Raw genomic sequence first — 14323 nt, 5'->3', positions numbered from 1 at the left:
AACGATAGCGGAGGTTGATCTCATGTTTTTAAGACAGGGTTGCACTGAAGCAAAAAACAGAAAGCAAGAATTAACAGGCAAAGAAGTAGCGAAGAAGATCGCGAAAAAGACTGAGCGGGCCAGCGCTGGGGAAGGAGGCGAAACAGTACTGAACAACGCCGTGAATTATGGCTAGTCAAGGGCTAGAGAAAGGAGGTGAAATAATACCGAACAATGCCGTGAACCAAAGCTAACGAGGGCTATAGAAAGGAGGCGAAAGTACCCGACAAATCAGAAGACTGCAGAACTCCTCATGGCCAAGTTCAAAATTCGCGCGAACGTGATGCTGTGCAGCCGTGCAAGAAAATTCAAAAGTCACATGATTTGGTCAGGTGATGAACAAGAGAAATCAAACGTACCCGAGAGTTTTAGAGAAATTACAAAACAGTAAACGTAGCGGAAAGAAGTGGTTGATTCGTTGATCTATCGAAAATATAACTTCAGTTCAGTCTTCACAACTTTTGCTGCAAGTGTCTGCCTGGAAGATTTACACTGGCCGAACTGAATTGCCAACTTGCGGTAAGTGACTTTTGTTGTTGCGTTTGCTCTGAAAATTATTAAGTTGCCTCGGCGATATAAGCTTAGCTAAGCTTATTTTCAATTGGAATCCATTGAAAGTCTTCCTTATTTGAAGCCATGCTGTAAGAGATTTTAAAAATTGCATCGTTTTAATTTCGCTCGTCTCTAAACAATAACACGTGGGTCGCTTTGGAGGTTGCTGTACGTTGTAAACAAATAAAGTTTTCTGTCGATTTTCGTCGTCAACTTAAGCTTATAACCTCACGTCTAAAAATAAGCTTAACCAAAACCGTACTTGTAAACACGGCCGGGCGAGTTTTGAAGTTTACTCTGAGTTAGTTAGCACTGCCGCTTCGTAGACTGCTAAAATTTCTTCTTCTGTTTTGAAAACCAAGAAAGGTCTACAAACCATTTTAAGCCGAAGCGAACAGGATTTGCTAAATTTACTTTTGTTCCTATGTGAATATTTGCATATTGTGATTACAAAGTATGGAGATTTCCTTGTTTTGTTGGTTCAATTTATTCGGTTTGGCGAAATGCTTTTGTGAATTCCGAGGTTGATTTGGTTGAAGACTGGTAAAGCTACTGCCAATAAAATGACTGCAAAGCTAAATTAAATACAGACTCTCAGTAATATTCAATCAAATTTAAGCGTGAATAATTTTTAAACTTTAACACTGCAAGCTTAAACGAATTTTCTTTATCCTCTCTTTTATTCGGTCACCTTTCATTGAGAAGGGATTGCTGTTGATACTCGAGCTCAGATGTAGTGATATGCATCTTGTGTTTATAATGTAGATTTCCTCGTTTTATTTTGTTGTCTGTCCAATTAGTTCGGTTTGGTGAAATGCTTATACAGTGTATAGTCCAAAATGTCGAGTAGACGATTATGCATGGCAATCCTGTCGGCAAATTAAGCTCTGCTTTGATTTTGATTGGCTATTTCATTTTATTTATGCCATTGCTTTTGGTTGGGGGTACATGGACCCTATTTTCTTAATAAGAGGTTATTCCCCAATGCGGTATTTACACTTAATATGGAAATGTTCCTAAAAAGTGAGATTGTACTAATTAACTCGGTAAATTGAACAGTGTAATAGAAGTTCTTGCCCTGACCATTTCTCAGTAATAAGAATAACTTTTACATACATATACACAATTTAGTTGGAGAGAGCGCTCTCCTATCTCCACTCTCTCTCTCTCTCTCTCTGCTCTCTTCTTCACACTAATTTTTTATTAACTAACTTGTTAAATGAATATCATTGACTGTTTTCTTTGTTGTGCATGCATACTTTTTTGCTTGTCAAAGAAAGTTTCAGTTTCTTCCTGGCTGTACAGTGTCCTTTGTCCTGTCCAGTACCAATTCGTTTGTGATATAACTTTGTGAATTCTCTATTCTCCTTAAATTTTATCTCATCAGGTTGATAGAATGCACTCTCAGAGTGTTCCATCATTGTCTTCAGTCGCTACAATTTTCCGGGAAAAAGCAATAGTTTTCTTAATTTCCTTTTACTTTGTGTTAGGACTTTTTAGCATGCCTGTAATTGGCCCATGGGCATTACCGGAGAATAATTTTCAAGTAAAGAATTACATTTGTTTTAGTGTTGAGTGTTTTAAATTGTTATGAATTAGGCATTTATTTTTATTTTTATTTTTTAAATTTTTTATTTTAGTCGCATGCAATGTTTTATGATTTTACCGAGGTATACCATGTAAATGTAAATAATGCACTGGAATTGGCCAATCAGAGTGTGCATTATATCGGCTTTAAACACAAACCATGTATAATAAATGACTTGTATGTAAATGATATTTTTATTACAGAGAACTGGACAGGGCAAGAACTTCTCGTTCTTTTGTGAATTTATATATTAATTCCTCTCAGTGCTGTCAAAGATGTCTCAGGAACCTTCATTTCTGATAATCTATTATTTTCCACTATACCTACAGCACAGAAGCTCACCAAATCCTAACTGATAACTAACATGTGTGTATCTCTAGCCTTTGCTGTCTGCTACATGTATATTCTGTTATCCTCTGCCTTAACTGTTAGAAACAATTTTGACAGAGCTGTTTCAACAGTTTCACTTAAATTGATTTCCAGTAACAGTGCTACATGTAGCAGTGTTATTGAGTATGAACTTTATGGAGGATTTTAAATTTTTATTTTTTTATGATTACAGACGACAACAAAATATAGATGTGTATACATAACCTGATGTCGGTGTTGGTTACAAACCATAGTTCATAATAGTCATCCTATTACAGGTAAGGGGGAAAAGTTCAGAAAGTTTAGAACATTTCTTCTCCCAGTACACCTTCTGTCTATAGGTGCAATAATTGAGAGGTTATATATATATACAAGGAGTATTGTAAAGTTACTGTATAAACTTAGTATGAAAATCTGACATTTGAATGCCTCCTTTGCTAAAATTAGTCACGATTTAATTGTTATCTCTCCCTGTGAATTCATAGAGATTCCAGAGGCAAATTATCATGTAATGTGGAAGTCCTGTCTTCAAGTGAGGGAAAATGACACAAAAGAGTTACAATGAAAGTAAAAAGAATAGATCGTTTTCACGTGACGTCATCGCTTTCTAAAATCCAAAACTAAAGAACCACCAAAGTTTTTATCCTCGTTAGGCATAAGAGGTGGTATATTTATATCTGTTCACAATTTTACAGTTCAATAACGTGCTTCGTTTGGAATCCAGAGCATTTTGAATGTCAGGGTTATGGAGGTGCGTGACATAAGGCTAAGATCGAGTTCGTCAAAAAATATAAACTTATCTCATGATTTTGAGCTTTTTTAGAAATTCGAGCATTACGAAAAGTGCTTATGTAAATGCTTCTTTGATCAGTACTGATAATCAGTCGCCTAGATAGCCAAAGAAAGTTCCAGATGTTTACTCTATTTTCCGGCTGCCATATTGGTGTACCACGGAGGTACACCAACATGGCGTTTTCATACTGGGCTCTGTAAATATCTGCGAAACATTTTGACGAATATCTGAAGTTTGGGGGAACGTACAGGCGTAAAACTTGGAGAAGTGTCTTATTTAGTTACCTTCTATAACATCATAATTTCATAGCTTTTTCCAAAGGATGGTTTTCGATTTATTTTTTTTATTGCGTGACAGTGAAAATGATCTATTGTGAATGTTTATATGGTGTACATTATACATCATGTAAAGGTATTTGGTGAGTGCCAAAGGCATAACATTTCATGTATTGCTTTTTCAGGACAAATTATATAACAGTGATGTTTTAAAAGGTGTGATCAGAAAAATAATGAGTACATTGTCCAGGCATCACCAGTTTATGGACGGCATATGTAGACAGTAAGAGATTAACTGTAAGCACCACGTAAGTTAGTTTTATGCTTATGACTTCTTGTTCTTGGATTTTGTGTCATTTCATCACAAGAATAGGTAATGAAAGATGCAATAGTTGTTGCAATATATTTTTGAAGGAAAACTTATAAGTCTGCCTATGCTGGATAACAGCCATGTGTAAACTGAATGTGAAGCAAACACTCTGTTAAAGATGGGGCAACCCTAAAACCCAGAAACCGGAATCCGGAATCTGGAACCAAAAACCGGAATCCAGAAACCGGAAACCGGAATCCGCAAATCAAAGAAAATAAGTTCTTCAAATACACAAAAATTGTTTTGCTTAGCTTTTCTACAGTAAAAAATAAGCTGCCAAGTAAAAAGGACCTCAAACTTAACCTTTTTTGAAACAAAAATCCCCCGTCTGTTGAAATCATGCAACCGTTATTTCTAGTGAGGGCTATGATTATGAGAATCTCAGTAAAGTGCGTCTTAATTTTATTCCAAGCACCTCGAGAGCGTCTAAAATAAGCTTGCTGGTAATTGCCATTTTGTTCAATAAGTAATCTTCAATTTACCGGAAGTATAAATTTATCCTTTATGTCTAGTAGATACTGAACAAGATAGAAATTTCATAGAGAACAGGATATCCGTCAGTGGCAGCCCCCTGTACATTGACGGTCAGGCCCCCCACTTTCGAAGTCCAAAGGCTAACCTGTCTGGTCTAAATATGAAATTTGATTTTTCCAACAGATACGAGACCAATTCCAGATTAACACAATTTTCACACTGATACTGTGACAAATCAGCATTTCATATTCTTGGCGGCCATCATATTAAAACAATTTGTAGAAATGTTGCACACTTACTTCCATCTGCTTCTCACTTGCTAACAGATCAGACCACATGTTGTTAAAAGATGCTAAAAGACTGCCAGAAACTCACTGCAATAGCCTATAATAGCTTGTTGTTAATGTGCTGCTCACCAGTCTTCTCAGAGCAATTTGATCTAGACAAGAAGCGCGCTCTCACCAGGGCATGCTTGAACAAAAGATGGGTAACTTAGCCTATGAGCAGGCTCTTGTGTTTGGGCTGGGGGCGTGAGTGGCAAAGCCGCATGAAGGCTCTTGGTGACGTGCCAATTGAGAAAAACACTAGACACCTATTTAGCCTGCTCAGACACTAGAGACAGATACTAGAGCCTGCTCGCAGGCTATGAGTTACTCTATCCACCCAAAAAATCAGTAACCCTGACTGGATAGTGATGTACCCAATGGATAGCTTTATGCAACTTTTGAACAACCGGGCCAGATATATAGCTAAGGGTTGTTCAGAACTAGTCAGTCATTTTTTAGCAATTACAGTCTGTGGCTGAAGTAAAGCCAAGAAAATAACTAACAAGAAAATAATTTTTGCTCATATATATTAATTAGACATTGCTGAAGTAAATCATTTCTATCATCATTCATAATATCTGGATTCCAGATTCTGGTTTTCGGTTCCGGATTCCAGATTCTGGATTCCAGATTCTGGATTCCGGATTTCGGTTTCCAAATTCAGTGTTTTAGGGTTGCCCCAGATGATGTATGTGCATATGTTAATCTTGAATAATCTGAAATTTCAGAGAGTTTAAAAATGTCATATCATATCTGTGATGGTTCTGAGGTGGAGGGCTGTTACATGTCGATGTAAATGTCTCATGCACGATTTTTCACTTGTTATGATTCAGGTGAAAATAGTTTCTGTATCTGTTGATGTGCAACAACCTACACCAATATTTCAGCCTAATAATGTACAGTGTATATTAATTAACCAAATTATGCTGTTTTTAGTTGACCAGTGCTACTGCATAGTAATGTGATGTTGAAGTGCACAAATTTACAAACATGCCCAGTGTCAACTTGTCAAATATATGAACTGGCCAGACAGTGTAGATTACAAAATTCTCTGAAAGGTAAGATGTTTCTTAAACATTATTTTGTAATTGTTTTCCTCAAGAAAAGATTCATACCCCACATGGAGGTTTTTTCTCTGTTAGAGCTCTTGATTCCTGATACTTTAATTTGGAATTTCTAAAGACTGGCCATGAATGGGTGTTGGGTGTGAATATCTTCTGGAACTGCACATTCATTCATTGAGTAAGCAAGAACATCAGTATTTATCCTGACAAACTCTGATTTTCTTCTGGAAGCTGAACTCATATACAGTTGTACAGTTATATGTACATGTACAAACAAACAGCCTGGATGACCCTGTGATTGGGACTGTGCACATTGTTGTAACTTGCAGTGTTCCAGTTTCTTGTTTGAAGCAAATTGCATTTGCTCTCGAAAGCAAGTTGCGAAGTTCATAACAGTTATGTAAGTTTGCTTTGTATCTCAGGGCAGAGCCTGCCACTGTGAAAGTTGGAGTACCAACCCCTAGCATTTGATTCGCTACTAACACTCAGTAAACAAGTCACAATGAAGTACACTGTATATCAAAGAGAGGAATTACATGCCTGTTCCTGTCAGTCAATATATGAACAGTTTACAGATGGGCAGCCTGTATTAAATCATCAAAGATTTTCAAAGCAAGCATGGCCTGGTGAGATATTTCTGACAGATATATTAATTTGTGAAAAGTTCTATAAACAAATACATCTGGGAACATATTAATTTATCATAGATGCAGCTTCTGAGAGATCCCCAATATTGATGGAACATACACTGCTCATACATGTAAAAGAGTTCAGTAATTCATTACTTATGATTGTAATGCTTTGTTTGGTTTCTCTGTATTTACAGACAACTTGATGGGATTATAAATTCTGCACCAAGTTCATTGAATAAACTGACTTGGAGGTTCAGTTCTGCAACCCATCCTTTGTGTAGTAATATCATAGCTGCAACATTGTGACAGATACACTGCATTACATTATTAAGAAACACATATTAACTAATTATTTTTAAGTGCCTGTTAAATTAATCAGTTTTTCTTAGAGATAATTTACTCATGGTTTATTTAAATAATTGGCTTTTTGGCTTTAAAATGATATTTATTGAGCTTTTAAATCAATTTTGTGATAATCTGCATTGGACATGACATAAATTGATATTTTGCCAACACGAAATGGAGAACTGGGTCTTAAGCAAAGTTGCAGGATTAGCATTTTTGTAGAAAGAAAGGGTTAAGAATTTGTGACATTCTACAGACAGCCTTGCCATTCGCAATGTCCAACAAGGTTAATTTGTTCCATTCTGTTGTAGAAATAGTGTTCTCTAATTTATAAATTACTTCAATCTGTTGTTTAAATGATTGCCTTATAACCCCATGTCTGGCTTTGGTGCATGTAGGATATTGATGTATTTTTTATCCATTTTGCTGTAAATTATCGTAAGTGATGTGTCAATCAAAACATATCTTGGATATGCTGGGCTCTTCTGACAAATGTACCTATGCCTGATATCCTTGGAGTGCATTTGGTTGTGTAGTGCAGACAAAATACATGTACATAATATAATTTCCTCTTAGCTTACTGATAATTCTTGGTATAATTTAATCATAGCAAAATTAATTAATGGAACCCAATAACAGCTCTTGTAGTCCACAATGCCAGTCGAGAAAAAGAACAAATCACATTGAAATTGAGTAATAAAATTACTATTAGAAGCCTATGCAAGTATTCATGATCAGCAAAAAAAAAAATATCGTAATTACCATTTATGCGAGGGTGATTTTGCTCATTGCAAACCCTTCCAGCAGGAGCAGACTCCATAAAATAGTGAAGATGGCTAAATGCATCTTTGGGGACAAGTTAGAAAACAAAACTTTCCAACTTTTCACATATGTATACTGTTTTGGTATTTTTGTGAGATTACATTTGGTAGAGATTCAGGGACTGAGTATATTGTAACCACTGTATTTCAATCAGTCCCCACAACAACAAAAATGTGTAAACTTCTTTTGTGTGGGAGTCCCCATGTTAACTAAGGAAGAATATAATGATTAATAACAATGCCTTGTCTTTCTGAATAAGGTAGGAAAGAACAAGAAATGCCACCAAAAAGCACAGAAGACAGTTGTGTTATGTGATCAAGATTTTTGGTGGCTTTCCAGAAATCCTTGAAATCATGGCTCTATATTTCATAATCACACCATCTTTCACCTCGATCTGCTGATGTAATACTAGTTCCGGCTGAAACTATTAAATCATTCGCAATTTACCTCATACATGTTGGATTATTTTCATTAGTAGCAACATTCCGAAAAATAACTGAGGAGCTCCGCTTTTAGGCTGGCCTAAATCTATATATTATCACTTTTATCAAGCTCAAAATTTATTTTTTTAATTTGCAAAAATGAACACGTATCAATGAATTAAGTCGGTCTTGTTTAGCAAACTGTGAATAGAAATCAATGGGAGAGTCACAATTAAATTAGCCTCTTTCAGGAACGCATCCATGGAAAAAGCTACAAATAAATTATATAAAGCTTCCATAGATCCCGCTAGAACGGTTTTTATTGAATTGTTAAAAAGTAATTATTTTTGCTTTACTATGCTACATAATTGGCTTAAAAACCTCGTGCCACTTTTTCATCCAATCACAAGTAAAACCAAAACCAAACGTGACTTACTCGCACAGGTTTTCCCGCGCTTTGCGTCAGCTATATGTGATAACTTCCAGTTTTGATTGGTTGACTGTACTATCTGTGTCCTTTGTAATTGGCTAGCTTGATTACTTTGGTTTTGGTTTAACAACACTCAATTGAAAACCGCTCTAAACAAACAGTGGCCTCCATTTTGTGCGGAAATATGTTCGGATAGTTGTCCGCGGACATTATCTGTTCCGAAACAGGGAACAGTTTTCCGAGAGCGTAACTCGAGGAAAACTAATAGCATTGAGGAATAGAAGGTCATTGTGTTGATTATCCTCCAAATATTTTTCGCATTACTTGCTTAGCTTAACTTTACATATGGAAATTTGTTTTTTTAGTAATTATACGGTAACATTAAACAATGAGAAAAAACACTGTTTAGTCATTAGTGCAATTCCACTACAATTTCTAGAGTAGCCATTACACCGAGCTTTTAGAAGAAGCATTTGACTGGCTCAACTTAGAAATTATTTCAATGGTATTACCTGCAAGTATTATGTAGTAAAATTAGTTTCCCATCATTAATAAGTAAAGTGCATGAGCAAAATAGATTATATGCATTTCGTGAATTTTTGTTGATTTTGTAATTTAGAAAATGTTTATCCTACACTGATCACATTTATGGTCTTATTTTTACCCATTCGTATGGCTAAAACAGTTTCACCAAAAACACACAAAAATTTCAGTTCTGACTACAATAACTTTTAATAAGCATGAACTTCAGCAGCGACAATCTCGATAATGAGAACTGATTAATTAGGGCTGGGGCCTAGACACTTCCTCAATCATTATCCGGGACACTGACATCAATCCAGTGTACGCGTCGCCCAAAGTATCGCCACTAGGACAAGATCCTACCCACACTTCCACTCTAACCGTGCCTTGTGGTATGTTTTCACAGTATCCCTCAAATGATCGATGATGATGCAAATTGGGACTACCAGATGGCCAACTGTTGTACACAACAGCCTCGATTGTCATTGGTCCGCTGCATTCGTTACCATTAAACTTGAAGAACCACCGGTTACACTTAGTAGAAGAACCATAGACTCTCATAATTCCCTGGAATGAGACTTTGACCGCAGTATCAGACTGCAACTTATTAAACGAGCAATCCTGGAACAAACGAAAGTAAAATAAGTCAGAACTCATAAATAAATTTCATCACATTTTGGCTTGATTTGTATCATTAACTGGGATTAACTGAACACCGATCATCAGTTGTTGGCTCCGTGAGAGAAAGTGTCAAGCCTGGTGTTAGCCTGCTGGTGTGTTAGCCTGCTGGGATGTTAGCCTGCATACATGTTAGCCTGCGAGCAGACTGACGCTGGAACACAAGCGCGAGCGGCGAAGCCGTGAGACGAGAAAGTGAGCCTGCTCTGATCTCTGCAAATTTTTCATTTCTACCCCGGAAACCGCAGAAAAAATAAGCCAACTAATTTTCACCGGAAGTATGAACTTTGGTAGCTCAGATTTCTCGGGAAAATTTGAAATCTTTTTCATAACAACATGCAGGCCTAATATCCGTTGTTGACAAAGTTTTGCCGAAGAAAAACCGTCAAAGTTTATGTCTAGCAAGGACACACACTTGATTCCAAGTGATTTTGCTTTGGCAGTCTGGTCTTTGATGATGGTGGTAAACAAGCAAACGCCTTCGTGTCGTTTCGTTGCCTGCTTAACGTTTGAAATACATTGTGTCTAGAATTTTTGGAAATTCAGTGGCGGATCAAGCGGATCTAGAGGACAGCCCCCTCCCCCACCCCCGCCTATTTTGGGTAAAAAAAAAATCACAGAAGGAAGAGAAGCCGGCGTGGCAAGGAAACGAACGGTAGAATCCTTGCCCAGAGTGGATTCTTCGGTTCCTTTGACGCACCATGATCCGAAGAGATCTTGGATTAATCTGTTTAGAAAAGAAACGCAAAATCCGTTTTCGGAATTAAGAATTCAATCTTGGATTTTCTTAAAGAAACGCACCCTAAGTTTGATCGAATGTCAGATAACGATCTGCGAGTGAAGTTGAACGAACGATGAATAGATTATAGCCAGCGGTAAATTAAATTGTACTGGACAAAGTATTTTCCAGGAAAGGCATTTGAATAGTTGGCGACACTTAGAACTCAATTTCAGATCGCCAACACTTGTAACAAATATTTCTTGAGACAATAAAGTTTTGACCAGTTATCCTGCAAGACAGCGCGTCACCAAATGTTTTGAAATATTGTGTTTGTATTTGTTTACATTGCTCGAATTTTACATCTTGTCGGTGAATTAACCATTCTGACTACAAAACACGGTGTTTTAGCGAGTTACACAACACACGAAGTTTGTTTTCTGACAACCAATGAATTTACCGAGCTACAAATCGGAAAATTTATCTTCTGGCACTGGTCTGAGGGTGATCATGACCATTTGCCAAGCTACACGGAAGATTTGTTTTCTTACCACAACTCATGGCCATTCGCCGTCGCCGAGCTACAAAACATTAGAGACCTTACGATACGACAACGGCAACGGCGACGGCGACGTTAAGGGACTGGGTCGAGTCCGGCGGTTGCCGTCGGCGTTCCCGCAAAAAGTTTACATTACGAAAAGAACTTCAAAACTTCAAGCTTTTGTGAACCTGTGTGTTAATATACTTTTGAATTTTGTTGAGTTCTTGCTGATTATATCATGCCAAAAGTAAGAGACACTATTCTTCTATCTTTTGCCTTTAATATGATCGATGCTGCAGAGAGCTTACTTTTGTATGAAGTTAATTCCCCCAAAAATCCTAATATTCCATATTGGAGCTACGAACGATTCGATCTTGACCTGATGACAGACGACGAATGCAAGACGGAGTTCGGATTTTACAAAAACGATATATACGAACTCAGCGAAATTTTGAATCTTCCAGACCGAATAGTCTCCTACAATGGCGTGAACGTGGACAGAACAGAGGCATTTTGCATATTTCTGAAGAGGTTTGCCTACCCTTGCAGGTATGTGGATTTGGTACCAAGATTCGCGAGACCTGAGCCTCAACTTTGCATGATCTCAAATGCTGTGATGAATTCCATTTACACTAGCTGGAGACATTTGCTATTGGATTTGAACCAGCCATTGTTATGTCGCCCACATTTGCAAACATTCACAGAAGCTATCAACGTGAAGAGGGCGGCTCTCCAAAACTGTTGGGGTTTTATTGACGGAACTGTAACTCTGTAAGACCCATCTCTCGTCCAACGTGTAATGTACAATGGTCATAAGAAAGTGCATTCAATTAAATTTCAATCTATTGCTACACCAAACGGCCTAATTGCTAACCTTTATGGCCCTGTGGAAGGAAAAAGACACGACAGCGCAATGTTGGCGCAATCACAAGTGTTGAACCAGCTTCAACGTCTTTCGTTCAACCCTCACGGAGACACCTTATGTGTATATGGTGACCCAGCATACCCACAGTACCCACTCCGACCTCAACTTCAGGGTCCATTTCGCGGTGCTCGGTTAACAAACATTCAAAAGGCTTGAAATAAGTCAATGAGTGAGGTGAGAGTTTCAGTTGAGTGGATTTTTAACGATGTCGTGCACTATTTTAAATTCTTAGACTTCAAGAAAAATTTAAAGATATGCCTAAGTGCCGTTGGCAAAATGTATATTACATGTGCTCTAATGCACAATGCCTGGGTATGTTTGTATGGGACCCCTACTTCAACGTTTTTCCAGATTTCCCCCTCAACTGTCCAGGACTACTTTCAGTGATGAAAGGAACATTGCTTAAGGCTCAATAATAATAAAGAAAGAGTGTAGTTTAATGAGGAGTTTGTAATTTAGTACAAACAATTTGATTTACTTTAAACGATCATTACTATGTGACAACAACTTCCTAATTTCCTTAGCTTCACATGTCCACTAAATTTCCAAGATGAAGCTTGTACATCTTTAACAACTTTTAACGATCACATAACTTAAACTGATTGTCTAGTTAATACAAAATAAACAAACCATTTTGCAATTAAGAACTATGAAACGGTCTCTGAACGTAAAGGTTTTTAAGAACTTTACCAGATAGTTCCATTTGCCTGCAAATTTTTGTAGCAAGGTCATAAGGGCCTGGGTTTGCTGCTGTTGCTGTTGCAATAAAGCCATATTCGTATTTTGCAGCTCTTGCTCTTGCTCTTGCTGCAATCGAGTGGCATTCCGCTGTTGCTCTACTCTTTCCTCGTGTTTTTTAGCTCTTAAATTCAACTCGGCTTCTTTCGCCTCCTTCTCCATTTGTAGTTCTCTTTTCCTTAATTCCAGTTCTTCCAACCTTTGCCGAGATTCAATTTCAACTCTTTCCTTCAGGAATGTCATAGTGTCTGCTCCACTTGCTCTTTTCTTTTTCTTCTGTTTTGGTTGGCCATCTTGGCTTCTCTCTTGACTTTGTTTAAAGGTTTCCAAACTCATATTTCGCATTTCTTCTGCTTGAGAAGCTTCTTCTTGTATTTTCTTCTTTTTGGAATCATTTAGCTTATCTGCCTCATCAAATAGGGAGATTATTTTTTCCATCATCGCATCTTCTTCACTTGGCTCGGGAGATGTTCCGGACGCTTTTTCGTCCTCGGAAACTTTCTTCCTGAAGCGCCTTTCAAGAAGCAGGTACCTGTCACGTACTGAACGTTGCGTTACACGAAAAACTGGGTCACTCGATCTTCCAAGGTGACAAGCAAGATTTCCCCAAACTTCACCCCTCTCGACGGTGCCTTTTTTGTGCTGCCAAGGATGAAATGGAAGAATCTCTTTGAGGTAGAATATGTCGTGAGCTTCGGTCGATTTCATGGCTTGGCTATAAGGAAAGAGTATAAACCTTATGAGATTGATGGGAATTGGGACATTCCAGTTTTGAACCCTTTGCCAGCGTTATGTAAGGCGGCATTTTCACAGGGGAATCAGTTTTTAAACAAATAAAAGGTACCACCACCAAACAAACTAGGCTGTCAGAATTTGGCCTGGGGGTGGCGAGAGGGGAGTTGTCCAATTAACTGAGAATAGTTCTTTTCGTATCACTTGGATACGAGAATAATAATTGCAAACAATAACTTCATTACATTGACCAAGAGAGGACAATCTAACCTATTGTACTGCCTGAAAATGGGGAAAAAATTATTGCTGTTGTGCACACAGTAAAACAAGATGCAAATTTACTTCCATAATATTTGGAAACAAACTGATAAGGAATGATCATAGATCGGAAATTATACAAAAGTAAAATATAGCTCAAATATCACATTACCTCGGTTCCTTAGCCATTCCCTTCGCTGGAATAGCGACTTGGCGAGACAGAGACTTGGCGTTTTCACACAACGGCAAAACTCATTCACTGACGTTCGCGCCTTCCCTTGACAACGCCAACGTGACGTCAAACGCATGCGCAGTGGTGCGTTAAGAGAGCAGACGTAGCCGTCGCCGTTGCCGTCGTCATATCGTAAGGTCTCTATTCTTTCCCGATGACGCAGGCTTTAGTTACTTGTTGTCGAAGGCTAGCGGGTCAAACTACATGCAGCTTTGCAGAAATCACACACACTTTCCTCCAAACCATACGGCGAATAGGCGAACAAAATGTCGACACAGGTAGGCTCACTTCCTTGACAATGTTGTGAACTCACTTGGCTGCGCCACGTGAGTCCACAACATTTTGACAACTGTGATGACGCGTACTCGTTGTTGATCAGAGTACAGACCACGCTAAAACGCATTCGATTTGTTCATCGTATTATTTTTCTATTTTTAGAACAAATTGCACCATCGCGTGCGGCACACCGCGTACATGC

General features: G+C 38.0%; 1 protein-coding gene, 1 long non-coding RNA gene and 2 pseudogenes across 5 annotated transcripts in view; 2 read left to right on the top strand and 2 right to left on the bottom strand.

Annotated features, from left to right (window-relative positions):
- The window catches only part of LOC145467435 (uncharacterized), a 267594-nt pseudogene that overhangs the window by 59507 nt on the left and 193764 nt on the right, over nucleotides 1-14323 (bottom strand). The window lies entirely within an intron of this gene.
- Nucleotides 2783-8227, top strand: LOC145467498 (uncharacterized). 3 transcript variants are annotated; one of them, XR_014042069.1, is made up of 5 exons: nucleotides 2783-2826; nucleotides 3802-3924; nucleotides 5723-5844; nucleotides 6273-6476; nucleotides 6677-8227. It is a non-coding gene; the product is annotated as an uncharacterized LOC145467498 (long non-coding RNA). The 3 variants fall into 3 exon arrangements; XR_014042068.1 differs by lacking the exon at nucleotides 2783-2826 and having other exon boundaries at nucleotides 3591-3913; XR_014042067.1 differs by lacking the exon at nucleotides 2783-2826 and having other exon boundaries at nucleotides 3591-3924.
- Nucleotides 8381-14323, bottom strand: part of LOC145467426 (uncharacterized) — an 11507-nt gene continuing 5564 nt past the window's right edge. The window contains exon 3 of the mRNA XM_081450983.1: nucleotides 8381-9644. Coding sequence (XP_081307109.1) covers nucleotides 9285-9644 — 360 coding nt within the window. The 3' untranslated portion in view covers nucleotides 8381-9284. The remainder of the gene's footprint in view (nucleotides 9645-14323) is intronic.
- Nucleotides 10830-12272, top strand: LOC145467466 (uncharacterized; annotated as a pseudogene).

Source organism: Orbicella franksi, chromosome 14, assembly GCF_964199315.1.
Source record: "Orbicella franksi chromosome 14, jaOrbFran1.1, whole genome shotgun sequence".
Lineage (NCBI taxonomy): Eukaryota > Metazoa > Cnidaria > Anthozoa > Scleractinia > Merulinidae > Orbicella > Orbicella franksi.
This window is presented reverse-complemented; position numbering and strand designations above follow the sequence as displayed.